Source organism: Anser anser (genome assembly GCF_964211835.1).
Source record: "Anser anser genome assembly, chromosome: 20".
NCBI classification, from domain to species: Eukaryota; Metazoa; Chordata; class Aves; order Anseriformes; family Anatidae; genus Anser; species Anser anser.
The window spans coordinates 4,741,695-4,768,891 of NC_139741.1; the positions used below are offsets into that span (position 1 = coordinate 4,741,695).

At 53.4% G+C, this 27,197-nt stretch overlaps 1 protein-coding gene across 1 annotated transcript; it reads right to left on the reverse strand.

Annotated features, from left to right (window-relative positions):
* Window positions 1-31: 31 nt before the first annotated feature.
* On the reverse strand, window positions 32-26,406 carry CPD (carboxypeptidase D). The gene is made up of 21 exons (XM_083806418.1): window positions 25,621-26,406; window positions 23,423-23,670; window positions 15,871-16,013; window positions 14,958-15,127; window positions 13,985-14,352; window positions 13,379-13,570; window positions 12,372-12,539; window positions 11,060-11,169; window positions 10,507-10,609; window positions 9,934-10,076; window positions 9,172-9,341; window positions 8,318-8,629; window positions 6,834-7,029; window positions 6,419-6,554; window positions 5,451-5,600; window positions 4,922-5,017; window positions 4,768-4,832; window positions 4,459-4,590; window positions 3,884-4,069; window positions 3,470-3,569; window positions 32-2,949 (listed from the first exon to the last, which is right to left on the reverse strand). The coding sequence occupies exons 1-21, from the start codon at window positions 26,334-26,336 to the stop codon at window positions 2,723-2,725; spliced, it is 4,131 nt and encodes a 1,376-aa protein (XP_083662544.1). The 5' UTR covers window positions 26,337-26,406; the 3' UTR covers window positions 32-2,722.
* Window positions 26,407-27,197: the final 791 nt, after the last annotated feature.

The following is a 27,197-nucleotide window of genomic DNA, read 5'->3' on the forward strand; positions in this document are numbered from 1 at the left end:
TTGAGGCAAAGGAAGAACGAGAGGACGCTGCTGGGCGTCAAAATAGGTTTTATACAGATTATTGGAGCTCAGTATACAGGTTTTAAAAAAAAAAACAAACACACACAAAAAAAAATAAACGAGGAAGAGGCCCTGCTCTAGGCAGCTGCGCGGCCTCGCCTCACAGGGCGGCTTCTGCTCCAGGGAATGGCCGCGCTGAGGCCCTCGTGCAAACAAATGAACACCAAAGGCACAGGTGACAGGTGTGGGGAAGCAGCTCCTCGCCCTCGGACGGACAGACAGACGGACAGAGGGCAATGGGGAGGCTGCGGGGGCTCCTCCTGCCCTGCCGCCAGTAAGAGCTACGCACCCTGGCGGGGCCCACGGCCTAGGAAAAGCTCCCCTTTACAAAACGACCCAACCCCACTCAGCTTTAAAAGAGGCACCGACCACACTCCCCGGGGAGCTCGCGCACACCCAGTCCTGATGAGACTTATTGCTAGTGGGACGATGTAAGGACAGCTCTGTCCGTCGCCTGCTGCTAGAAAACACTGCCCCAAACAGAGCTCTCAGAGCCATTTGAAAAATCAACTTTAATATAAAACCCAACCGCGGCTCTTGTTAGAGCCCGCAGAAGCAGGAAAAGGTTGGAGATTTGGCAGCATTACTGCTGGTGTGCCACAGCCCAGTACCTGGGGAAAAGTCACAGCCCAGGACCAGACCGCTGGGAGATGGGACCAGGCAGAACAGAGACAGCGAGGGGCTCCTTCAAAGCGCAGTGATATGGGACAGGAGCATGGCAAATGCTCAGCCTCATCCCAGCCCACCGCCCCAGACCGATCTCAGAACATGCTTCTTGCCCCATAACAGCCCCTAAAAGAGGGAAGAAGGTATGCTGCTGTCCAAGCGCTATCCTCATCCTTCCAGGTAGCTGCACAAAACCAGCAGCCAGCTGCCGAGACGATCAGCGAGGCCACAGACACGGTTCTGGAGGGGAATTGACCACCCCCAGAGGTCCTTACGAGATAAGGCCCAGCAGCCTCTGATAGGGAAGCTGTTGCTCTGCTCCTCCAGAGGAGACCCCGTCATACATTTGGGTGCAAACACACTCCGGAGATACCCCGTGCAGGTTCACGAACAGAGCTACCTGGGCTGCTGGAGAAGAGAATCAAATCAGGGCAAAGTGTATGTCCAAGGCGGTGCTGCAGTGCTTGGCTCCTGCACCCCAGAGGAAAAAAAAAATAAAATAAAAAAGAACCAGCAGCAAGAAAATAAGTGCCTATATTCTAACCCCAAACTTCTGCCCAGAAAGCACAAGAATTTCAGAAACTTATAGATAAAGGCTTTGGAAATCATGTTTCAGGCATCCTGCCCTTCTGGGCATCCCTTCTATTCCCCACAAATCCAGCACATCTTGAGGATGCACAGTGCAGCTCCTCTTCCCACCTTCTTGCCAAGTGCTACAGAACAGAATTTGGCTGCTTTTCCCTTCTTCAGCACTGCTCTTCAGCCCTTCCTCACGCCTTGCACCAGGCCCCCGCAGCAGCAGACACACAAGCAGGTGGAGCTCTTGCTACACACTTCAGGGACGCTGGAGCAGCACAACAGAGCCAGGCCAGCAGGCTAATTTGATGCCTGCCATTGCCAGAGCTTGACGAGAGGTGTTCAAAGCACTCTGATCACTAAATGGTATTAGCTGGACAATGACAAGTTGGGCCACAGGCTCCCCTATGGCCACTCTCTGCTGTTCCAGTAAGGCTCAAAGCAGTGGCCAGGTTTCACTGTTTCCACCTGAACAGAGGTGGACTTGAGCAAAAGTGGAGTCAATTACTAGTAATTTTCTACAGCATCCACCACAATCAGTTTTATCCATTTGCTTAGAATAATCTCCAGTTGCGCTTTCAGACACTGTGCTGCTGTAACACTAAGGTGAGACTCCAAAAGCCAAGTCCACACAAATAAGAAGCAACCAGGGGTGATGGGGACAGAATTTCTTCCCCAGAAGTCAGGAACAGCAGTTCTTCAGAGCTGGCAAGCTGTTGAACTTGGTCAGAGTTCACTGAAGCTCTGACATTTAGCTCCTTTCTCCAGTTCACATCAAGAATGGATGTCATCTCCCCCAGATTTCAGCATGCCAAGACCCTGCTTGGAACTAGCAATGCATTAGAGAAGCTCCACAACCACTGCAGAGAAGAGCAGGCCACAGCATCTCAAGGTGGGGAAAAGCTCCAAGGGAGCAGCTGAGAACCAGGTGCAGTCTATTTCCAAGGGCTGCTCTGCGGAACGTGGAGTCAGCGATGGATCTGGCTTCCACCACGTACAGAGTAAGAAAAATGAAATCAAAACAGGTAGAGAAACCACTTTGGAGTGTTGCAACTATGACCCCATGCAGGTCTTGGGGCACTTCCCCACCATCTGCTCACTGTGTTGAGATGCTGGGGAAGTGCTGGGAACTCTGCTGGCCACCCTGTTAAGTTACCTTTCGAACAATGTGATGTGAAAACATCCAAACCTTGACCTAAAATCATAAGCCTTATCCTTAACCCAAACACAGCCCCTAACACCCACTGATTTGCACGTACGTAGAAACAGAGCAAACAGCAGAGGGAAGTCAGGAGCTGCCACCCACGTTTCTGAAGGACACAATCCTGCAAGTTAATGTTTCAAAACTGAACCACAGGGATCATCCCCCCCCTCCCACCGGGGCTGGTCCATGGGAACCTCCTTTCCTGTCTGGGAGGTGTCAGTGTTTGCTGGAGTATAATGTTTCTTCTTCAGTGTCTGTTTCATCCTGGAATTCGTGGCTCAAAAGGGATTTCTTTGAGCCAGTGGACATCATGCGGATTTCATCCTCATAATCGTCGTGGTGCTGCCGGAGGCGGTGGAAGCCGTCTTTGTGTCTGTTGGACTTGATTGAGCAGACGCACCAGATGATACAGGCAGTGAGGACCAGAGCAGACATACTTGCACCTGCCAGAGAGAGGGCACTGAAGTTAATTCCACGTTCCTCACCCAAGAAGATTCCACGTTTCTCAGAATCTCTCTTCCCTCCTACAAAATACAGCCATTTTCCTCACTTCTGTGGCCCAGGAGCAAGGAGCACGGACACAGTAAAGACAAAGCATGCAAGAGAGGTGCTTTCCGAGCACTAAAAATCCCTTAGTGCTTACCAAGTGTCACACCACTCAAAAAAAACTTGGGGAAGATCCAAGATCTGCTAGGTCCCAGCTATATGCACAATCAGGCTCTCCCCATTCCAGTCATCTCAAGCCCCTTTCAGGCCCCTGCAATACTCTCCCCTCCCTCCCTCCCTCTTATCTGCTAGCCCAGCACCACTAGATCCAAGGGATGTTGGACCAGTCTGCAAGGACAAGCTTATGTTCAGAAGGGAAAGCAGGAGGTGACTTTCCAGCTCAGTGAAAAGAGAAGGGTGATCATCAGGATGAACCAGCCCAGAAGGCACGGCTCGAGGCTGTGACTGGAACTTTACCTGCAACAGTTACGACCAGCTCCCGAGGCAGACCAAATATCCTGTTTTCCATGTCAAATACAATGAACACAGAGCTGGGTGCATCGTGGCGTACCAAGACCTGCAGAGAGAGAGATGTGAGAATTCAGAGCATCTCAGAGCTTACGTCTCTGTTAGGTGGCCAGAGAAAAGAGGTATTTGACAATCAGGGAAAATCAGGCAGATGTCAAAGACAAGTGTGATGTAAGGAAAGGCTACTGCCCAAAACAATTCTGCCATGCTGGGAAATTCTTCTCCATCTGTTATAACAAGGTATAACAGCTAACGTGGGCACACAACCAGCAGCTAAACACAGCCAACGAGGCAGAGCCCAAGTATGAGCAGTGTCCTCACAAGACAGGGAGGGGAGAGAAGATCTCTGATCAAGGCACATACCTTCATATGCTTCTGTTGGTACCCGTCAGCTATAGCATTGATGTTATGCAAACCAGGAGCCAAGAGCACATGGAAATAGCCACCTTCTTTACTATAGACCCTCAAGCCTTCATTAAGGACAATGGTAGCTTTAGAAATTGCCTTGCCACTCTTGTCCTGGACAAATCCGTGGACTCCCTTGTGAACCTGAAATAAAACGTTTCAAACACTTCACGTTCAGATCCAAGAGTATGGCCTATTTGTTACCTAAAACAGGACCTTATTCTTCCCCTCAAAATATAGGGCTTTCCTAACGCCCTCCCCCTTAAGAAATAAGACTGCACAATATTGTAAGCACTGCTCAGCCCACTAGAAGGCAAAACAACACAGCAGTTTAACTTCCATGTCAACACATTTCCTGGTCACTTGATGCCTCTTTTCAATCCATTCCTCATTCAGCCTACATTAGTCTCTAATTAACAAGGCACCAATAAAAACACAAGCAATCTCCACACCGCTCTCTTCCTCTCCCCTTCCTCACCCATCCCACTGCCTTCAATCCTTGCCAGAATTTCTTCCCCCGGACTGTGGCTCACCTCCACGAGCATGCTAAGCAGGGACTTCCTGTGGTCTGCCCACAAGCCAGGGAGCTGCCCTGCGCTGGGGAAGTAGCAGCAGCTGGTATAAACTGTGATCTCAGGACAATGACCAAACGTAACACTGAAATCCTGGAGAGAAAAACAAATAAAAGAAAAATCCCACACAATTAACGAAGGTGGTACTTAAGTTTTCCCAAGTGCAGTTAGAGGTGGCTAAGCTTTGCCCAGACAGAACAAATATGCTTTTTAATGCTCATTCAAAGCTGTATCTGCAACAATGGCAAGCGGTGTGCTGTGACAAATTACCTTCATACTTCCCAGGTGACTGTGCCATTCAGAGCCACGGATCACACCCCCAGGAATATTCTCATCTGTGAGAGCAAGAATACAGCTATCAGACATATCTGCTCCTAGAAGAGTACTGCACAAGCAGGGGGTTAAAGGATTGAACCAAACATACCTGACTTATTTGGACAGCCTGGCTGGCCCAAATGCATCAATGGATGGTTGTTTGCATACACAGATGCCAAATGCTTCAGTGTTTCTTTGTTCTCCACTACAAACAGAAAGGTGAGACATTGGGAGTGCGACTCCTATTCACTGGGAGAACAGATTCTTATTCTAACCCCACGATCCTGTATTAAACAGTCACACACGTTGTTTCTGGGGGATTCTGGATATCCTCTGACATTGAGTGGTGGTAACATAAGCAGGCCTTATATTGGTTTTGGCAAAGGAAAAGCTGATATACTGTTGTAAAAATGGAAATAATAATAAATTTTTCAATCCCTAGCTGAATCCTGTGAGGATTTTCAGCTTTGTTTTACAGACTTTCAGTTATTCTCTAGAAATAAAGGGCTGAATACAAAGGGAGGCTACAGGATACCACCAGTGGGAGAACACCAAGAGGACAAGCTCTTACACCGTGCAGTCACATGGCTAGCCAGAGGCTAGCTGCGCATGCAAGACCCTGGAGGAGTCAGTCATACCTGTCTGTGCCGGCTTATCAAACGGGTAAGTGACAAGCAGAGATCCACCATCTAGTGCAACAGAGAGGCTGAAATCCTGTTTCAGTATCAAGTTCTCTATGATGGCTTTGGTCTCAGGCTCTCGTGTCCCTGAGTACCAGGAGTAATTGCCTGGAAATGAAAACAAGAAATAGAAAAGGGAATTAACAACAGTTTCTCCTGCTATTTCAGAGGCCAGAAGCATTTACTTTGTTTATGGCTGAAATTGTCTGCTGCTTACTTTAAATATATTTGTTAGATTTCAGCAGATTGCACCTGAAACATTAAATGAAGCACCTAGTCCACACTACCCATGGGTGGAATTCATCTGCAAAGCTAAACAAATAATACATCGCTATTTCCCCAAGCTATTTACTTTTGTGATACAGAGGGTGTTTCATGGGTGTTTACTTTCTTTTACTGTCACTGAACTGCCACTATTGGAAGAAAGTACTTGGGGGATGATCCCAGCCAAACCTGGCCAGAGAGAACACTTCCTTTCCAGGAAGGGTGGGGATAGCATTAATACAGAGCTCTGCAGATACACCATGCAGTTAAATAGAAACCATAAGAGCGTGAAAAAAGGAGACCGTTCCCAGGGAGCATGAGTAGAGAACATTTTTCAGGAACTTAGGGTTGAAAGAAATCAACTAACAGGAAAAAATATTAAGTATTGTCTGATCTCTGGACTATTCCTAAACAACTCTGCTTCATCTTCTCCTTTTCAAATAAAGGACTGACAGTTATCATCTGTAAGGAGTATTCAAGCTTTGGAAGCTTCCCAGCAGCTGCGCTGCTTCAGCTCTGAGGCGGGAATGCTGCTCTTTTTACAGGCAGACCCTGTAACCAAATGACTACACCCAACCCTACAGAGGCTAGCAGGTTTCTAGCGCAGCCTGCATTTCTACAGGGACACCACACATCAGCTTGCGTTAGTTAGTTTGCTTTACTTGTGAAGTCTGTGTCCAGATCTCTGCCATGAGCATTCGTGTGGCCTATCTTCGAGGTGCAGCCTCTCTCCTGCGCTATCTCACGTCCATCTGGATTCAGGGAAGGCACAATCACAATCCGCGTTCGGTCAATCAGCTGAAAAAAGCAGGGGGAAACAGCACATAAAGTACAATTAGTGGGCCTCGTTTTCTCTACACCTCATTTACCTCGCTCTTATCCTAGGAACAGCTGCTTATATTGATTTCAGTGGTTCCCACTGGCCCCATGGATCTCACAAGGCCTCCCCTTTGTGCATGGGACCACTGCAACCTGCAAGCCAGTATTAATGGGACAGGTCTCTCTCGATGAGCACTGTCTTCTCAGGATATAATTGGAGGGTGCCAAGACCATCATCCCCTCACATCAGCTCCTCACCTTTGTAACAGCAGCGTTCTTCTTGTAGTTCATGCAAAGAAATTCTGCCAGTGCCAGGAGCAGCTCCGTACCAACGGGGGCGTTTCCATGAATACCAGCAACGAAGCGGATCTTGGGCTCCTCAGGCTCGGACTGGTTGGGCTTGTTGGAGATCTCAAGGGACCAGATCTGACGGAACTCAACACTCTGACCCAGGCTGCCAAGAGATGAGAAACCAGAGCGTCAGCTCAGGAACAGAGCTGCTCCCCTGGCCTGGCCTTACGAGAAGTGCCGGTGCGGAAAGGAACTGCTGCCTAGACCACAAGTGACACACAAAACTCAGCCACATCACAAAAAGAAGACTTGCAGCAGCACCGAACCACATCCACTGTGAACATCAGTCTGAACACAAACATCTGTGTGAAAAAGCACCCAGGTAGAGGTGAACAGGACACCCAACGCTCCATATTTCTCTATATAGCCTACAACATCACTCTAGATGTAGAATAGCTAAATGCCTCTGTGCTTCCTGCGTGTTTGTTTTTTTCCTTCTGTTTTGTTTTTCCTCCCCTCTCCCCAGTCAGTGCAGGATACATCTGGACATCAAACTAATTTAGAAAGCACCCAGTTTCAAGGACAAAAGCAGGCCTATTTCCAGTAGAAGTCGTTGCTACAGTCGTGCCTTTAAGTTAGCAAACTAAATGCAGGCAAAGCAGGGAACACAATCGGGGCTGATGCAACTGGAAGGACAATAGAGGCTACAGAGCAGAAAGGCAGCCTTGGCACCAGCAGGGACAGCACATGAGCACATTGTGCCTGGTGACAACAAGCAATCAGGGTCCCGGGGACAAAGAGACCGGATTTATGCCTTTTAACACTGACAGAGGGTAAGTGCTGCAGGTCACAAAGGTGAGCAGAGGACAAGAGACAGCTGGTCACCTGCAGGGGGGCAGAGACCTTGGCTCAGAGCACATTAACTCAAACATCTCACGCTATTAATTAAAATCTGAAGGCAGATAGTTTAAAAAGCCATTGGATTTGATGATCCTCATGGGCCCCTTCCAACTCAAGATACTCTAATTCTAAGGCTTGTAAGCCAAATTTGAACGCTTTTGCTGGGAACTCTTTAGCAGGGTAGATGTCATAAAGGATTTGGAAAAGGGAGGAAATAGAAAACATGAAACAACTGTTTGCAGATACCTGGGGTATCAATGCTGGGAATATCACTAGTCCCAGGCAGCTGGGTAGCCGACAGCACCCTGGGTTTGTCAGTAAAATGAGGTCTCAGGAAAAAACACAGGGATGTGGTCTGCAGGTCCCTGTAGCCCATGATCTGCCACCATGCCCTTACACGCGGGGCTCCTCTGAACTCAGGCACCACAGGGACGGGCAGAAACAAGCTCCCCACCTCTGCACTGCGCTCACAGCTCATTATTTCACTACTTCCCTGCCACAGACTGCTGCTGCTCAGGGAGGAGCTGAGCGTTGCTGCTTTGAGTTTTCACCTGGTGAGATTTGTGATGTGCGGGTAGTTCAGATAGAGGCCTCGGAGGAACTCAGAGAGGTCCTTGTAGGGGCGGTATCGGTAAGGAGAGACTTTCCCCGACGAGGCAAGCAGGAGGCGCTCCAGGCCGTTTTCAGCAGACAGATCCTTGATCAGAGTCTCAAACTCCTTCTCGTTGGGGTCGCTGGTGTCTGGGGTGTTCAGGACCGGCACCTTCCCCTCTTCCGCTTTGGCATCTGTCCGTGAAAGAGTGAAGTTGACCTGCACCCCACCTTTGCTGTCGACTTCCACGGTCTTAGTGACTGGATCATACCTGCCCAGGAAGAGAAGGCACAAGGAGATGTCAGGGGCCGAAGCTTCACACACCAAGCCATCCCCCTTCCTGACTAGGCACTCAACGTGGGACTGCTCTCTAGCCAAAAGAAGCAAGCAGCATAAAAGCAAGCAGCAAGAACACTTCAAAAGGGACAGAGAAATGGCAGGAGGACAGGGAGCAGCTCAGAGCCCTGCATGGCACTGAGCTGCTTTTGGCTCAGGTGTTGCAGGGTTACGTGGCAGACTGGCAGGACAAGAAGTCAGGCAGCTTTAACCCAAAGAGCAACAAGGTTTTGGCAGCTGTTGAAGTAATTTCTGCGGGCAGCTGCCTGCATGAGAATTTCCCCTCAAGACATCAGGTTATCAACTACTTCACCGCACCACCTCCAAACAAGGGAAGATCTGTACTCTGCACTGTCACCAGATTAACAGTCCCTGACACCAGAGTAGCACGATTTTGTTAACTCTTGACTGGGAAAAATCAGGAGTGCGCTGTGGCAATCGTGCAACTGTTTGTTCCCTGTGCAGAGACATGCTCACCCTCGGGCAGATGCTGTGACTTTGTACGTCCCCTGGACCAAGAGGCGCCAGTAGTCTCCGTCCTTGTAGGTGGTCACGGGGTGGTTGATGTCGGCAACGCTGATGGTGGCGTTGAGAATGCCCCTTCCGTCCGTGGCATCCAGCACAAATCCCCAGATGCCGCGGTGAACCTGAGCACAGACCCGGAGCCCTGCTCAGAGCCAGCCCTCGCTCTGCCCCCACCCCACACGCCACGGCGGGAGCGCTGACACCCAGACCCCCCCAGCTCCCCGGGAGGCTCCGCGTTTCCAGAGGAGCAGCATGTCCCAAGAGGGCTCAGGTTAAGCCCGCCAGCAGCTGGCATGGACAAAGATCACCTGAGTACAATGGGCAATTGTTTGGCTCATGATGCCACCACAGTACGCTCTGCTCCACGCCTTTGTTTGCATGCCCCAGGTGCACAGCACTACCACCAGCCGTGACCCAGCTGGAAATGGCACGTAAGGGCCACTAGCCTAGGGAGAAGGGAGGTATTGCTAAATAAAGTGCTCACACCTGCATCACCTGGCTGCTGTTTCCATACAGATTTTTTTGGTATGTTGAGGAAGGGAGAGGGGGAATCGAGGCGTGCTTGGATGGGAAGGATTTCTGTGGAGCAGGGACCTAGTCTGGCCAGGAAGCAGCACTTGCCTCAGTGTACAGACCAACCCGTTTATTCTGGCATGTCCAATCCAGACCCCAAGAGGCAGCTCACGCATGTGCTTGGGCATCAAATTGGCTCACCTGTTTAATGAACTGGAGGAGAGATCTACGGTTCTGCTCCCAGTACTTCGGCAGCTCCTCCGCTTTTGGGTATTTCACACAGCCCAGCTCAATGGTCACTTCAAAGCAGTTTGTATTTAAGTAATTCCAGTCCTGCATCCCACCTACAACAGGAATGCAAGAAAAGTTTTGACAAGGTCTCCTGAAGGCAGAGTTGTACCACAGCTCAAAAAAAGATTAAAAATCAGTATTTCATCTTTCTCTAGTATCTAACAGCATGCACTTTATACTGAAGTGAAAAGGCTTTTACACAGGGCAAGATTCATCCTTCAAGGGGATGTCAAAATAGCAGACTGATAACCAGCCTTCTTGTAAATGCCTTTCATACTGCTGGCTAGCCAGAAATACTACACTATAAATTCCTTCCCTCCGGAATGATTTAATCTGGGTACATTATTTAAGAGGTTACAAAAGAAACCCAAATTCCCACAATCTGGACTGACCAACGCAGAGTTTGTGATTGATGAAACTAAATTCTTTAAGCTGCACACGCATTAACTTGGAGATAAACGAGAGACTTAAGGTTGACTTTACCTGGAACGTTGTACCACTGGGCCCCGTTTGTGATGCCATGTGGGAAGTACTCTGTGGGGTACATATCCTTACAGGGGCTTCCCTGATACATCTTTTTGTTTTCCTGAAACAAAAGACGTGACACGTGGAGCTCAGCCTGTACTCTACAGCCACTGGCACTTCTGTCCCAACATTAGTCACACGCTCAGTGTTACCAAACAGAGCTTTCAAGCAGGTGTGCATTTGTACAGCTGCAGCACCAGCAGACTGTCCCACACCCAAACACAACTCAGACATCCTCACTCTCCTCCTGGTGCACATACAGCATTTTCTAGCACCCTTCAGCACACGTGTGTGTGTAACCCACCGCTATGGGCCCCGTGTCTGCACAGAGCTCTCCTACAGTGCCTGCAGGCAGAGCACACTGGCCATCCACGCATGGAAAGAGAGCGTCCCACAGGACCCTTCTGCTGTGACCCGAGGAGTCTGCACATGTGGGTGCCTGCTCAAAGGGCTCATGACAGCATCAGGAATTACCCTAGCAGGATGAGCTGTTTTCCCATTAGAGCTTTACCTTGGAGTAGGAAAGTGCCAGCTGCTGAAACACAGCATCGTCTGGGGATTTACTGTATATGGCTATTCCTTGTTCATCGTCATCAAAGGGGTAATTAACCACCAGAGAACCTGCAGGGGAGACAAGATTTGACTTGAACTTGCATGCTTTTCATCTGATTCCCTCAGCCTAAGAGGATAAGTTTTTCTTTTCCTCTGAAGAGTGCCAGGGACCAAGTCTCCTGTTTCTCAAGACTTGGCATTAAACACGTAGCATTAACACCAGTGGACAGAAGAGACAACAAAAGCACAGGAAAAGATAAGACCACACCCAACAAGGAAGGTGAGCCCCAGCCACGACACATCAAAGCTTTGGCTCTTACATGCAGGGGGGATGAGCACAACCTCCTAATAATCCCTTTCACAGAGGAGAGAAAGCAAAGGAATACATTTCTTAAAACACACACAGCGCCCTTGGCCCAACTGCTGTAGCTTTTCAGCCTTCCGGAATTTACGGCAAGCAGATTATGACATCTCTGGCTTTTCCTAGGCAAGCTGTACTAACGGTACTGTGGGAACCCAGACACCACCGCTGCTGGAGAACTGCCAGCTCTTACCCACGCAGGGTACCTCTGCACGACAAAATGAGACGTGCTAGCACAAAGCAAGCACCTGCAAGTTACCACAGCTACAACAAACCGTCTGGGGAATTAGGGAGTAAGCTGTAAGACAGACACTTAATTTAGATCACTCTAAAAAGATAATTAAATTACAGCAAATTTCATAGCTCCGCCACGCAATTCAAGACAGGGAAGCCTCAGGATTACATCTCCTTCCCTTCAATTTATAAGTACTACAAAGCCTCTAGCAGCCACAGCATTACCACATTCACAGAACCAGCTGCTGACAGGAAAGCCCATCCCACCTGCCCCATCCCTTAGCAGGCAGTGTGCGAGCTACTGCCCAGGGCACGTGCTCCCTTCAGAGAAGCGGGGCTGATCCTCCCAGCAGCCTCTTCAGCTCCCTACAAACATGCTCGGGGACATGGCTTTCAGCCTGTTCCCAGCTTCTGATCCAGCTTCCAGCAGTGTGAACTCCAACCTACTAACAGTAGATTTGGTTTACTCTTTTTTTTTCTATAGGTCCTTTGGAAATGGCCTCATCCCTGGTGCAGGAACCTGACTGCCTTTGCTCCTGCCACTTCAATTACACTTAGGACTGCGAGCTCTCTGCTCGACCTGCTCTGTTCATGCCTCGATTGCAGTGGGGATCTCTCTGCAAACCCCATCCCTCAAACCTCAGTGCTGAGGAAGCAGCCTGGCTGGCTGACGTACCTCCATGCAGGTTTGCTGAGAGCACGAATGGGTAAGTCTTCAACCAGCTCATGACAGCGAGCGTTTCTGGCTGCGGAGGGTCTGTCACCTGGAAGAACTGATCCGGGAAGTTCCGGTTCAGGTCATAGTTGTTGCTGTTATTTCTGCCAACGGTGCCTCCTCTGTCTCCTGAAAATGAAACACACGTTCAGCCTGGTGCCCCATACAAGTTCCCCCTTCACTGTGGAGGCTGTGTCCTATTGCTGAAGATCTTCACACTATCAATTAGCAAAAACCAGCAGAGAGCACAACAGTGCTGGCTTCCTGCAGCCCACAGTGACAGGACACCCACACTTTCCCCCAGTGAGAGTGCCCGAAGGTGTCCAGGCCACAGCTAGCAGGAAGGCAGCGAACCACGAACAATCCCAGCAGCTGGGTGTCACGACCACAGAAACCTCAGAGCTCACCTTCTCAAACCAGCTGGACAAGTTCTTTGTTAAACCCACGTAGAGCTCTAATTCCAGAAAACTGTTCTGGACAGCCTTTGTTCTATCAGTCTGCACAAGCCATGCAGTTTTAAGAACTTCCCTGAATGTTTTTGCCAATTTCAACATCATGATAAAAGTCTGTGTTATCCTTGGACAAGTGCTCTGCAGACTGCCTGGCTCCCACATCACATGTTACTAAGAGCATGGACCAAAGCACAGCAAGTATGAGCTGTGTCAAAGGAATGTCTTTATTTTTAATAACCCTTGGGATAGCCACAAACCATAAGGGGACCCAAACAGGGGTAGCACACAGCATTGCTGAAGCGGAAGAGCTCTTTCCGACCACTTCAAGAAGCAGCCAACCACCCACTTCCTGCGACGCGGGGTCTGCCCACTCATTCCACAGCACACCCCAAGTCCCTTCCCGTCCTCCCTGGGCAGAAAGCACTTCTCCAGCAAGGTTTCTCAGAAGTACCATGAGCCCCAACTCTTGTTCTCAGAGCTAAAACCCCCCAGGTGTTTCAGCGCAGGCAGCACTACCTTCCTGGGACTTCTCGTAGCCGTCTGGGTTCATGGACGGCATGATGTGGATCCGCGTGCTCCGGACCAAGTCAGTCACTTCAGGATCCGTGCCGAAGTTCTTGCAGAGGTACTCGATGAGGTTCAGGAGCAGCTCTCGCCCCACAACTTCATTCCCATGCATGTTACCAATATACTTGAACTCTGGCTCACCTGCAGGCAAACAGCCACGCCAAAGAGACAATTATAACCACCACAGTAACGCTTGGAGACATTTCATCACCCTGAGCATTGCACTCTCAGGCCTTTCTGCAGGCTAGGGGGCATTTACTTTAAACATACCCTTCTGCAATCACACCACCAAAAAGGACAAACACTGCTGCAGGGAGAACCCTTGGTCCTTCTGTTCCCAGAGCCCCACCACCAATGCAGATGTCCCCAGGAATGCTCCTTAACTCACAGCAGACCCGCTGCGCCTGGTCTTCTGAAAAAGCACGCTGTGAGGAGGAACTCAGTTTCTCTTCAGACAGATGCCAGCTCTACGTCCCTTCCTGCCCTTCCCACACCCCAAAGCAAAGGGTCTGTCGCTTGCATTTGTGCCTTGCTAGAGAGAATTTGCAGCGTTACCTGCTTCATGGACGCCGGGGTTGTCTGAGATCTCCATGACGTAGAGCTCCCGCAGCTCCACCGACTTGCCCACAGAGTAGAGACGGGTGATGCTGGGGTACTCGTTGGCGTACCGCCGCAGGAAGATCTCCATGTCCGAGAAGTGATGGTGGCGAAAGTCCATGGGTTGGACTGCTCGGTGGAGAGAGGTTGTGCCCGGGGGCTCTGCCTGCGCAACAGAGGGCGTGACGGTGGAGAGAGGAGCAGGCGTTGCGGTGAACTGCGTGAGGTTAGGGTCTGGTGCCACCACGGTTGGCTGCAAGGAGAAATCCACTACTGTTGCATCTCCCTCCTTCACCTCAACGTTCTCTTTGGTCACTGGCGCGTAACTGTGGGGGGAAAAAAAAAAAGAGCTGGCTTCAGCAAGGAGGCTCTGCAGCCTCTTAACCTCCACTCCACGCTCTCCAGCTCTCTCCAGCTTCTTCCTCCCAGCCTGAACACACCGGGATGTTGGACTAGGGGAGAGATTGACCAGCAAACAACCCGATGGGGCTCATCCCACTGCCACCAGACCCAACTATGCTGCTGCCCTTGCTGTGTCAGAGGCACAAGTTCCTGTTTATGGGGAAGAAGCCACGGGTGCATCACAGGGGTAGCTAGCTGCAAGTGACATGTTTACACCCAGACTTGAGACAACGCAGACTCTTACTGGGGTGACCCTACTCCTTTCTCTCCTTTTGCCCAGAAGTAAGACGAGGTCGATATAAGCAGTCAAACAAAGGTGACAGAAGTGCTGTGCACCCAGCAGCTCCCCACTGCAGCAGGGCATGGGGTGAATAAACACAGCTGCAGCTGTAACCCATCACAGAGTCCTTTACTGCTGCAGCTTCCAGCCAAGCCCCCTAAACACACACAAGACGCTCCTGGGGAAGAAATCACGTAAAGTAAGAAAAGCAGTCTGCAGTGCAGACACTGGCTGCCACAGAGACGTTACCCCATCACAACTGCGGTCACGTTGTAGGTCCCAGGCACGAGCAGTCGGTGGTAGTCACCAAATTTGCCCGCCGTGATGTTATGAGCGATGCCGGCAACGACAATGGTCGCGTTCTCCAAGCCAGCCCCGGTGATCGCATCCCTGACAAAGCCTTTCACACCGATGTGGACCTGAGGAAAACAACGCAAGGGCCTGGCTGAAGACACGAAACATCAGTGCAACCGCATCCTCACCCCGCAATCCCCTTCCCTCCCATCCCCAAAAGAGCAGAGCAGGACAGCTGCCAAGCAGAGACAAGCCCAAGGTTCAGACAGTGCTTGGCCAGATAGCAAGGACGGGAATTTCAGCATGCACTGGGAAGGCAGCAGCTTTTCAGAACTGATCCTCCCTAGCAAATCCTCTCATTCATCGGCATGGGCACAGAATAGTGTGAACACAGCAGGGTTGCAGGCCATACTGAGGGACGAAGCGCAGCTGCCTCCCTTCCCAGCCTGAACTGTCCCCTACCCAACCCACACATGGGCATGTGGAAAAAAGCCTGGAAGACGGATCTGTGAGCCAGGGTCTCAGCTGCGTGGCTTTGGAGACCTGAGACTGAAGGCACTGAGGCCATACAGGTACTCTGCATTACGTAGCAACACCTGCATTTCTCAGCCTCTCTGCATCCCACTGCGCCCCACGAGGCCCCTCTCAGAGGAGCTCTGCTGTCGCTGAGGATGTGGGAACTGTGGCAGAACCACAGAGATAAACAGCAGCTTTGTAGCCTCTGACCTCCACACAGCAACTGCAGCAGCTGTGTTACCGCAGGCAGCGAGCTAAGCTACCAGAGCATCCGAACGCAGTGCTCTCAGCCCGCCGGGGACGCAGGGCTTTCACAGATGTAGCCCCCACACCCCGTCTCAGCCCCCACTACCTTCTCAATGAAAGTAAGGAGAGACTCCCGGTTGTTTTCCCACTCCTGCTGAAGCTCGGAGGTCGGCGGGTATTTGCAGCAGGACAGCTCCAAGGTGATCTCGAAGCAGTTGGCCCACACGTAGTTGTAGTCCTGCATCCCCCCTGAGGAAGTTAGGCAGAGACACGTCACGAGAGCAATGCACAGACATCCATCCCCCCGCAGGACCCACATTCTGCCTGTCGTTCAGCCCTCTAGGGCATCTCACCGAGCTGCTGCCGGAGCCCCAGAGCGAACAACCTAAGAAGAAAAGTCAGATCAGATCCTGCTGAAAGCCTGCGCTGGGGCAGACAGAGCTCTCTTTCTCCCAGTAACCACCACACTGGGCCATTCAGATCAGCTGTAGACCATCCCTTCATCTTACTGCTGCCAGCTGAACTCAGCAGCTCAGCACTTTGTGGGTTCATTCCACAGCAAAGACATCTGCCAGACATTACCTTCATACTATCTGGATTTCCCAGAAATCATGTTCAAGGACCACACAACTGTTCTCCCAAAAACTCTTAGCAAAACTAGAGGCGAGATGAAAGAAATACTTCCCTTTCTCTGCTTCCTCAGCCTGGTCTTTTCCTCCAGCTCTGTCTCTGAGGATCTCCGTTTGCTTGCTATTTAGAGCAGCACTTGCAGAGAGTCTGACAGAGGCCCTGGGTGACAGCACGCAGCTAATAGCCGCAAGTCCCCTTCAGCAAACTGTCCTGTGGATCTGGGAGGGCAGCGACACCTTCCCTCACCTCTGAGGACTGCCGTGGCCCTGCAACAGCCAGGTCCTGCATGAGCAGACCAGGACGCAGACTTGTCCACCTCTTCCCCAAGCTCTGGAGCCATGTCACCAGCCTCCTGCCCCATTTCCTCCTGAAGGCAGCCGTCTCCAGTAATTTAAGTAACATTGCAGCACCTGGGGGCAGCTTGATAGCTTGCTGCTAAGCGTACCAGAAAACAGGAGTGCACAGAGCTGTTTCACAGTATTAACCTTACCTGCTTATTCTTGCCTTTCAGGGAAACCACAGGTACTGCTGCAAATAAAAAATGTCACCTTGTCCTAGCAAGTGCCATGCCCTCATTTACTGAAGGTTACGTTCAGCCCTCAGCAAATGAATCCGTTTTGTGAGCAGGGATGAATCACGCACCAGCAGGACTCCAGGTCTCTGGGTATCAGCACCCACAATCTGGAGCTCGGACTCCAGCACGCTGCTGAAGACTGCAAATATTCAACCCTTTAAACATTCCTGGGAGCTTTCGATAGTGAAAACCACCGCAAGCCTGTGGAACAGGTTCCAGAGTCACCCCGACAAACCCCGGCACGTGACTGCAGCCACACAAGAGGACCATTCCCACAGCAAATCAGGCGGCTGTGCCCACATGGAAAAGGCACACGGCTCCAAGTTTACGCATACCGATTACATCCTCTGGGTCACACAACCTTGTACGGCCACACTCCGGGCAGGCTGGCATGCCACAGCCTCGGCCACCGCTGCCCAGCTGGCTCCATCCCAAGCGCCCAGCAGCCCCAGGACCACGCAGCCCAGAGCCCTCCCCACCGCAGCCCACGGCTCCCACCACGGCCAAGGGGCAGCCCAGAGGGGCCCAGCTCTCTTCTGGATCAGAAGAGGAAGCCAAACTGGCACTCCCAAGGCCACCTGCCACAGAACAGCTACGTGCTTGCCCTGCAGAAGCCTGCTGCCAGCTAGGAACTTCAGAAGGAAGGAAACCAGAAAGCAGCCTGGGTCGTGCCACCAGCCTGCGGGATCCCAGCAGGCAAGTCTGTAAAAAATGCACACCTAGTACTCCCAGGCTTTGTTTTGCCCAAAGAACTACACGGGTGCTATGCTAAATAACCTCACCGCTTTGTCTGAACAGCTTCCTAATCATTCACAAGCTCCATGACAAAGGAGGGACCCTCCAGGGTGCTGGCCGGTTAACCGGATCGATGCGGCAATGCAAACACACGCCCTGGCATTCGCAGGGGCTGGGATAACGCACGGCCAGGAAAAGCTCTCAGCAGCACTTCCCAAGCACAGCAGCCTCCCAGTAAGCGCGGTGGCCAGGAGCACTCACTATCCAAAAGGGCAGGGACGGCTCTTCTGAGTTAAACAGCCCCACGGCAGCCCGGTGACACAGAGCCGAGCAGCGCAGAGCAGACCCCCGGGGGTCTCCGAGGGACAGAGCCGGACCAAAGACACCCCAGTTCCTCTCGGTTCTCCTGCGAGCCTGCTGGTAAGGGAACAGGAGGCTTTTATCACAGCAAATCAAATGTCCAGCGCAAAGAGAGCACTGCACCTTGTGCACAGGCTGAGATTCAGTCGGGAAAGGGACTTCTCTATCCTGCACGAGGGGCCGGAGAGCGTCTGAGGACTTCACAATTCTGGAGCTCAGTCCAAGAGGTTAGAGAAACAAGGGCTGTGAATCCGATACGTACTCAGTTTTACTCGGCTCCTATTACCAGGCTCAGAAAAGTAGTCCACAGCAGGCTGCTCTCTCGCCAGTAAACGCCACGCAGAGTGAAACAATTTGCCAGCCTGCAGCCATCTGCTCCTAGCAGGACGCTAATGCATTTGAAAACATCCATACATAAACCAGAGCCATTAAGCAGCATATTTAGTGCTTCGACTGCCATTCAAGTAAATTTAGGACAGATGCTCACCCATAATAGAGCAGCAACGGACTAAATTAGAGCTTGGTACATCAATTTTGGTAAAACCGTCTCTTGGAGAAAGTAGTCCAATACATGCTCGAAAATTTGGACTGCATCCACTGCACATATTTGGCCTTCACATGGCCCCATTGCGGAGCAGGACGGTTATTTTTACAGCATATGGAATTATGTATTTTTCCAAATCCCAGCTGCACAGCCTCTCCGGGCTGGGCAGGAGATCCGGAGGCGTACAGAGACCTGTACAGGGCCCAGCAGGAGCAGAGCTCTAGGCTCAAGGAACTGAGCAGGAAAGGCACACCCAGGGTAGAGGCTGTCAGACCGAAGTGTTTACATTCTACCTGTTTGGGTGTTACCTTGGATAATTCCTTATATTTATTCCACTTTTTTTTTTTTTTTTTAATCACAGGGTGTCTTTTAGCCCTTGTAAAACTTCAGCTCCCGGACCGGGGCTCACCCCTCGCTCCCAGCGCAGGATGGGTCCTGCCCAGAACAAACCTCTCCCCTGCTCTGTCCCACACCTCAAGCAACAGGACTGCACTTCAGCAAGGATCCCAGACCTGCACAGTTCACGCTGCCAGGCATGCCTCTGCTCCATGCCAAGCCCCACAGCAGGCAGACAGGCGGGAGAATGCTGCTCTCGAGTCAATCCCGGAGCTCCAGATACCATAAATACACCAGATGCCAGGAGAAGCCTTTCGGGCCAGCCTGGAAGGACTCCATTTTCAAAGTGCGCCGTGCAAAACCTCTCTAATTCCAGCTGCCGCTGGAGCAGACATGAGCAGATAAGAGACACGGAGCTAAGTCACAGCAGAGAGAGGCTCCTGTCAGCTCTGCGGAGAGAGCAGATGGCACAAAGCAAGCTAGAAACGTGATTGAAAACACAGCACAAGTTGCTTACCCTGGCACAGAACCGATTGTCTCAAAGCACGGGAGCAGCGTAAGCAACCAGCAGCAGCCCCAAAAAGGCGGAAGGTTTTGGTCCAGTAGTCTGCAGCCATTAAAACTCAGAGGAGGTGAGGTCCCAGCCTGCAGCTCCAGCAGCTGCACGACACAGCCCAGCACAGCCCCGCAGCCTCCCGGGGCTCTCAGGAAGGAGGGCAGCGTCTTCCCAGGCCAGCCCAGGAGCTGCAGCACAGCAGCACCCGCAGCGCTGCCCGGCGGCTCGTGGGAGATGTGAGGAGAGGCATCAGGCCCCTGAATCATCAAGCCGATACTCGTCTCAAGAAAAATTAACAGGAGGAATTTCATGAAGACACAAGGGCAGCTTGCTGTGCACATCCCAGAAAACCACGGCTGATATCTACCACCGCTCACACTGCGCAGTTGCCTTCTGCCATGCCCAGGAACCAGAGCCCGCAGCAGTGCTGCCACAAGCACCCCCCTGTTCTCATTTTAACCGCTCCGACCGATGCCACCAAAAGCTGCTGGGAAGCCGAAGCGGGGCTAGAAACCACGGCACAAACACAAGGTAGGGGATGCACATGGATCCTGCACTCCCATGTCCAGAAATTCCTTCTGGGAGACACCAGGAACACCGCAAACACCTGGGCACAGAGATTCAAACCAGCAAGGGAAATATGTTTTAGGAAGAGACTGCAAGTAAAGGGAAGGCCTCCCAAGGCTGCCCACAAAATGCCCTCTTCAATGTTACGCTGACTTCGCCCTCTGAATTGGGCTCTTTAGGAAATAAAGGCAAACGTGTCCATCCCACAGGTTTTTTGTTTTTGTTTTTTTTTTTTTTTTTTGTTTAAATTCATGGCCTCCTCCGTACAGCTGGCCTTTCTTCTTGCACTAAGCACCACCCGGATCATAAACCAGCCCAAATTCCCGATTATTTTCTTGATCTGAACCGGCCACTCAGTGGTTAAACACGCTGGAGGTTAAAAGGAAGGAAGAGCGAGAGTGTGCACCGCCGAGATAGCCTCCGAGCAGCGTCCCCGGCACGGGCGTGCTTATCGGCAGCAGCTGGAACGCAGGAGCCAAACTGGGCCGTGTGGCAGGGAGCCACACTTCCCTGTGAACACTTGACCTTAAGAATGACTCCGATGGTTTCGCATTGCCACCTCAGCCTGATACACACGAGAGGTTGTTTGCAAACCCAAATGGAAGTTAATGGGGTCTGGCAGCGGCGCCGGCCTGAACCGGTGGCTCCAGGACAACGAAGCCGGCAGCGGTTGGGCTTTCCGGCACGTCTGATTTCACGCGATAAAACGTGGCAAGAAAATTTCCACCTGTTTGAAACATTTTGTTCTCGTTTCTTCGTTTTCGCTGGCTGTAGTTCACGTGGAGCCTGCAGTCTTTCCTGGCACCACCTGACCTGCGAGCCACAGGCGCTTGCCCTGCACCTCTCCCCACGGGCTCCGGTTGTCACTCAGAGCTCAGCCCGGCCCCGAAAGCTCCCGCAAGGGCACCGGGACTTCCCCACCCTCATTTCACTACAGATTGAATTTCTGCGGTCACCGGGGAAGGCCTCTCGGTCTGCGTACAACTGACTCTCTATCCACTGCCCAAAATAACCGTTAATGCCTAAAACCCCGAAGCGACCCAGGAATTTCACACAGCACCCAAACACACGCCCTGGCCTCTGTGCTGTTCGTTCACCCGTGCTCCTTCCCTGGATCTCAGCTCCTGCGGGTCACGCTTCAGCCTGGGACGTGCTCCGAGGGCTGCCAGCACCCTCCTAACAGCAGCTAGATGTAAATTACGGCCTGGGGGAGAGAGAGCACAGGTGCCAACCTCAGCAATACTCCGTTCCGGATTAGTGTCAGCACGCTTTCTCTGTAATCTCTGCCTGTGAACCCCCCGTACCGACAGGACCGAGACCGAGGCTGTGGTTTGTCACAGCCCGAGGGTTTGTTTCCGCGGAGGCTGAAAGCTGGAGGCTATCGCACAGGGTGCAAACCGCAGCGCCGGCAGCACAGAGCGAAGCGGTCTCCGGCTCACACCTTGCCGCTTCCTGCGGGAGGAAGGCAGCAAAGCTCAGCTCCCACCAGCTGACAAGGCAAAAGCAGCCCGAGAGGCTCGCGGCAGCCACCAGCACACCTCCCCAGGGCAGGCTGGCACCAGCGGGCGTTTCACACTCGAGCAGGAGGACGAACAAGTGAACGTTGCGGTGAGAAGTGCTACTCGCTCTGCGGGCAGGGGAGCAGAGGCCGAAAGCTCTTGAACAAGCTCCCAGTACACCACACTTGTCCCAGTTTGGCGAAGAGGCGAAACCCCCTCAGAGCTGCAGCTGAAAACCCTATCGGCTGAGACGTTCTGGTGGCTGTTGTTATCGGCAAACAAGGCGGCACAGATCATCCAGGATATCCTGTTCCGTCGTAAGCAGATGCACGAGATTGCACAAACCTTCCTCGCGCCGGACTTTCCACAGAAGCAAAGTGAACCTTGAGCCAGTAAAACACCAGCAGCGGTGTGCCCGGCAGGGCGGAGGGAAGGAGACGCGCTTTTTCCTTTCTCGCTAATAGCTATCTTGTTTGAACGCTGCGTCTTGTTTGAACAGTGAAATCTTCAGGAGTGATTCAGCCGCTGCTGAAGTAAGGACTTCCTCTTCCAGCTCGGCTGCCATGTGCTCAGGCCCGGTAACGGAGCGCGCTCCTCGCTTCCCAAGGAACACGGAGTCAGGGCTGACAGATGACTCAGCTCCGAAACCCATGTCTTGGAAAGACACCATCCTTCCAGAATTCGTTAGGCGGTAAGCTGTCAGGGATAAACCACGCTTGATTTCTCTGCTTGCTCAGCGCTCCTGCCATTATCCCTCAGCCCTAGCAGGAGGGAAAGCGGAGCAGCCCAGACACAGCAAAGCAGTGCAACTTCTCCATATCAATTACGCAAGATTTTTGCTTTGTCCTCACCACAGAGGTTGCCTCGCTGGCTGGTGAGTCTGCGATTGTACAACTTCCACTGAGGGGGCATGGAAATGGTGAAACTTCTTCTACTGACGCAGCCAAGATTTCTCTTCCCGCTAGCTCACGGAGTCTTTTCCACGAGAGCATCTCACTACAAACCGGCCTTTAAATCTCAGCAGCAGCAAAACCAACGCACACAGAGCAGCCCAGCCACTTCCACGCAGAAGCGGCCTGCTGGTACTGGAGGTAATTCGCTCTCCTCACATCATCTCCCAGTGCCGCTGCCCAGTGGAGAGAGCAGGAGCTCTGCTGGGAGCCTCAGCAGACTGGATTTGGGATCCCTTCTAGGTCCTGCTGCAAGGAGGGGCAAACACTGCCCGTGCTGTCTGCCCCCGCACAGCTCTGACAGCGGAGCATTTCACAGACAAGTTCCTCGCCCCACTTCCAGGCAGAGGAGCTAGGTTAGCACACGCATTTACACCATTCTACGGTTTTACAGCAGGCTATTTTATAAATCATTTACAAAATAGCAAGTTTAAAGGTTAAAAAAAACCTCGCAGAAGACTGACATTGGTTTCAGTTTAATGCTGTTTGGATTTGCAGTGTGTTGGCAACAGTTTCCCCTTTCCTGTATCATCATGAAAATTTACTGACTGTCTTGAGATCTTATGACAGCTCATTCGTTAAACGAAGCCTCCCCCGCGCAGGGTAACTCCAGCACCGAGCGGGGTCAGGAAGAGCCCCTCCAGTTTGCAGGGATCTATTTCCTACAAACGTCTCCCAAACTGCGATTCACCAAACACTCGCCGGTGCGCCTGCGTTGCCACTTCACGGCGTTTCAAGCTGCTGGAACACATCCCAAGCTAAAAATACCCCCTCACCTACCCTCCTTGCCTCGCTGATAATCAGCACGGTTTTGGATATCACTTCTCAGTGGAAGCACGAAGCCGTTTCTAAGGCTCTGTGGCGTGACCCAAGCCGACAGTGAGAGCGATTCACCGGCACAGCTTACCTTCTACGTCGTACCACTGGGCGCCGTTCGTGATGCCGTCTTGGAAGGTCTCTCCCTCCTCGCCGGGGCAGTTTGGTTTGCCGGTCCTCATGATGGGGTGATGTGAGGCGTAAGCTTTCGCCAAATATTTGAACACTTCGTCATCAGCTGATTTACTGTAGACTCCCGTGGGCCTGTGCGTGGGGGAGTCATCGTAGGGATAGCTTGCAACCACCGAGCCGCCGTGAAGATTGCCAGAGAGCAGAAACCTGGGGTTGGGAAGGAGAAGGAATGGAGTTGTCACTGCGACACCGAGCGAGAAGCCAGCTACAGCCCTCCAACCAGACGTCCTGCTGCCTTCCCACCCAAACCGAGCTCTTCGCAGCCTCCAAACCCCCCTTTGGGATCAAGTAGATGAAAAGGACCCACGGGAAGAGCTGCCCAGCAGCAAGGTTTGGAAGAGGAACCACTCAGACCCTTCTGCACGGGGAGAACTCCTGCTGAGCTGCAGCTACACCAAGGTTACGTTACAGATATGCGCTCCTCCAGCCCCGAGGCCACTGTTTGACAAAAAGATAAACTGTTCCGGGAGACAGAGCCCCTCACTTCAACGCCAGCCTCCAACTCAGCACAGAGGATTGTTGGAGCATCTGAACGATGTCCAAGTGGGAGCACGTCGGGGACGTCAGCAGATTTTTGCAATAAACCAACTGTCAGGACTGGTTTATTCGCTCCCCAAACCGACATCTGGCATTACTGGAGATGAAGCAAGTTTCTTCCCCCAGCCTAAGACAAAGTCCTCAAACTCCGTGACAGACACAGTGCGATGTGCACAGCGCCCCGCCGAGCTCTGAGCAGTGCCTGATACGCACAACAGAACTGACTTGCATAAATAAAATCTGTGCGAGTGACAGAGCTGTTAAAACCTTCAGTCAGAAAGTACAACAGCATGGCATGCCCTACATCGCGCCTTAATTCGATCACGGGCACTCAGAATTAAAGGAGTAATTGTCTCTGTTCTCCCTCTTTTCACCAAATACAGCATCAAGGCAAAAAGAGCTTTACCCCTCTTTCAGCCAAACATGATTCAGTTTCTGAGCAGAGCCAACATGACCGATACCTTTGCCTTGCTTAAAAAGGACACGTGAATTGCAACACTATCTCTTTTTTTTTAAAATCAAACAGTTCTGTTTACCCATTCCCTCCAGTATCAGTGGCTACGTTAGCGTAACAAGTGGAATGGCAATACCTGGTGCTGCCAGGCAGGGGGACGCACAAAGCACGGCTTTCTTCATGTTTTGGCCTGGCTTACATGAAAATCTCACCTCAAACACTTGCAAAATCATTGAATAGAGACAGCACAAGGTATTTTCAAAGTGACACTAACAACGTGCAAGGTTTCTCTTGTAACTAATTCTGAATTGAACCAAATCTGGAGGGCTCCTAGCGCACACTGGTGTCCCAGAGCTGTCCTAACAGATCCTTAGGACAGGCAAGTTGCTGGTGCAGTTCACAAGTTCTTCTAAAGCAACAATTCCAATGGGTGCTGCCACCTGCTAAGTTTCAATAAAGATAATTCTTCAGACAAACCTTTGCTCCCCACAATCGAGCGCATGCTGTACAATGCCAAACATTGCACATCTCCTTTAGACCCGGCCAACAGCCCCCAGCACACCACGCTCGGTTTTTCTCTGCCCCTTTTTCGGGGCGGGCGCAGAGCCTGTTGCAGCGCACTGCTCCCAGCTGACCGCACTCACGCTCTGGCTTTCTCGGCACAACCGTGCACGCTGCGCTTCGTGGCTCGGACACGGCACCCAACAATGCCTGCTGAGCGAGCGCCGTGCCAGCACCCAGCCCTGCGGGGCTGCCCAGGCCTGAAGCCTGCCGGGCCAGCCTCCACAGTTCTGCCTCCCCAGCTCAGCAGCCTCCCAGCCCTCGCCCCCTTCCTCCAGGTAGAAAGGGAGGCACAAAGGGAGCAGCGGGGGCACCCGCAGCTCAGCCAGGCTGGAGAGGAGCGGGCGAGCAGCAGCCCCCGGCCGAGGCTGGCGATGCAGGGGGCCGCAGAGGCTGAGCCCAGGCAGGCGGGCACAGGGCAGGGGCAGCACCCTGCGGGCCATGCAGCCGGGGGGCTCTGCCCTTCCTGGAGGTCCGGAGGCCGCCCGAGGAGGCCGAGGGGAGGCCGGGGGGTTCCCTCCGGGAGGAGGCCGGGCCGCACTCACTTGTTGCGCCGCATCCAGGCGATGAGGGCGCGCACCTCGGGCACGGGCTCCAGGTCGGGCTGGGCGGTCCCGAACTGGTCGGGGAAGCTGCGGTTGAGGTCCCGGCCGCGGCTGTTCTCCCGGCCCCCCGCCGCCCCTTCGCCTCCTCCTCCTCCTCCGCCGCAGTCGCCCTCGCGGGCGCGCTCGAAGCCGTCGGGGTTGAGGCTGGGCAGCAGGTACACGTCGGTGGTGTTGAGCAGGCGGCCGAGCCGCTCGTCCCCGGCGGCCCAGCCCCGCACCAGCTCCCGGGCCAGGCGCAGCAGCAGCGGCCGGGCCAGGGGCTCGTCCCCGTGCATGTTCCCCACCAGCTTCACCTGCGGCCGGCCGGGCAGGGCCTCCCCGCCGGCTTCATCCCCCTCCTCCTCCTCCTCCTCCTTCTCGTCGTCCTGCCGGGCCTCGGGCAGCCCGGCCGTCAGGCGCAGCACCCACAGCGGCCTCCCTTCCACCGAGCGGCCGATGCTGAAGAGCCGGGCCAGCCCCGGGGGGGCCTCGGCCGCCAGCTCCCGCAGCGCCTGGCCCAGCTCGGCCGCGTGCAGGTAGCGCAGCTCCCCGCCGGCCGCCGCCGCCGCCGCCTCCGCCTTCTTGATGTGAGCGGCGCCGGCAGGGTCCGGCAGCAGGCACACGGAGAAGGACGCCCACAGCAGCGCCCGGCCGAGCCCCCGCGCCGCGCCCGCCATGGCCCCGCCGCCGCCGCCCGGCCCGGCCCGGCCCCGACCCCAGCCCCGGCTCCGGAGCCGGGAGGAGGAGGTGGAGGAGGGGGCGGGGCCTCGGTGCTGTCGCTCCGCCCCCCCGCGGCCAATGAGCGGCCGCCGCTGGGGCCGGAGGGGTGGGGGAGCGGGGAGCTTGGCCAATGAGGGGCGGAGGGGAGAGCAGCGTCACGGCGAGGGGGCGGGGCGCCCGGCGGCTCCGCGGCGCCCCCTTGCGGGAGGAGCCGGAGGGGGGGGGAGCGGGGAGGGCTTGGGGGGGGTCTGGGGGGGCCCTGCAGCCTTCGGGCCGCCCAAAAGGCCCCGCATGTGGCCGGCCGGCCCTGCCCCAGCGCCCAGCGGTGCCCCCCGCGCCGTGTGCTGCTGGAGCAGAACCCCCTCGGAAATAAACAGGCGAGCCAGGGAGCTGCGAACGGAGCCGAGGCTGGAGGAGGAGGGAGGCGCGGGGTGGTCTCCTGCCTTGGCGCGCCAATAAGGGGTTCAAGTGTGGCTCTGCTGCAGGGCTGCCCGGAGGGAAGCGCAGCTGGGGCCTGTCCTGGCTGCCCCCAGCACCCAGCCCCAACCCCAGGGGGGGTTACGGGCACCCCAGCGTGGTTTGGTGTTCTTATGGTCATCCCCGCACCCTTAGGTGTCATTACAGGTACCCCAGCACCCTTAGGTGTCATTACGGGCATCCCAGCACCGTTAGGTGTCATTACGGGCATTCCAGCATGGTTACGTGTTGTTACGGGCACCCCAGCACCCTTAGGTGTTGTTACAGGCATCCCAGCATCGTTAGGTGTCATTACGGGCACCCCAGCACCCACAGGTGTTGTGTACAGCGCTGCTGTGCTG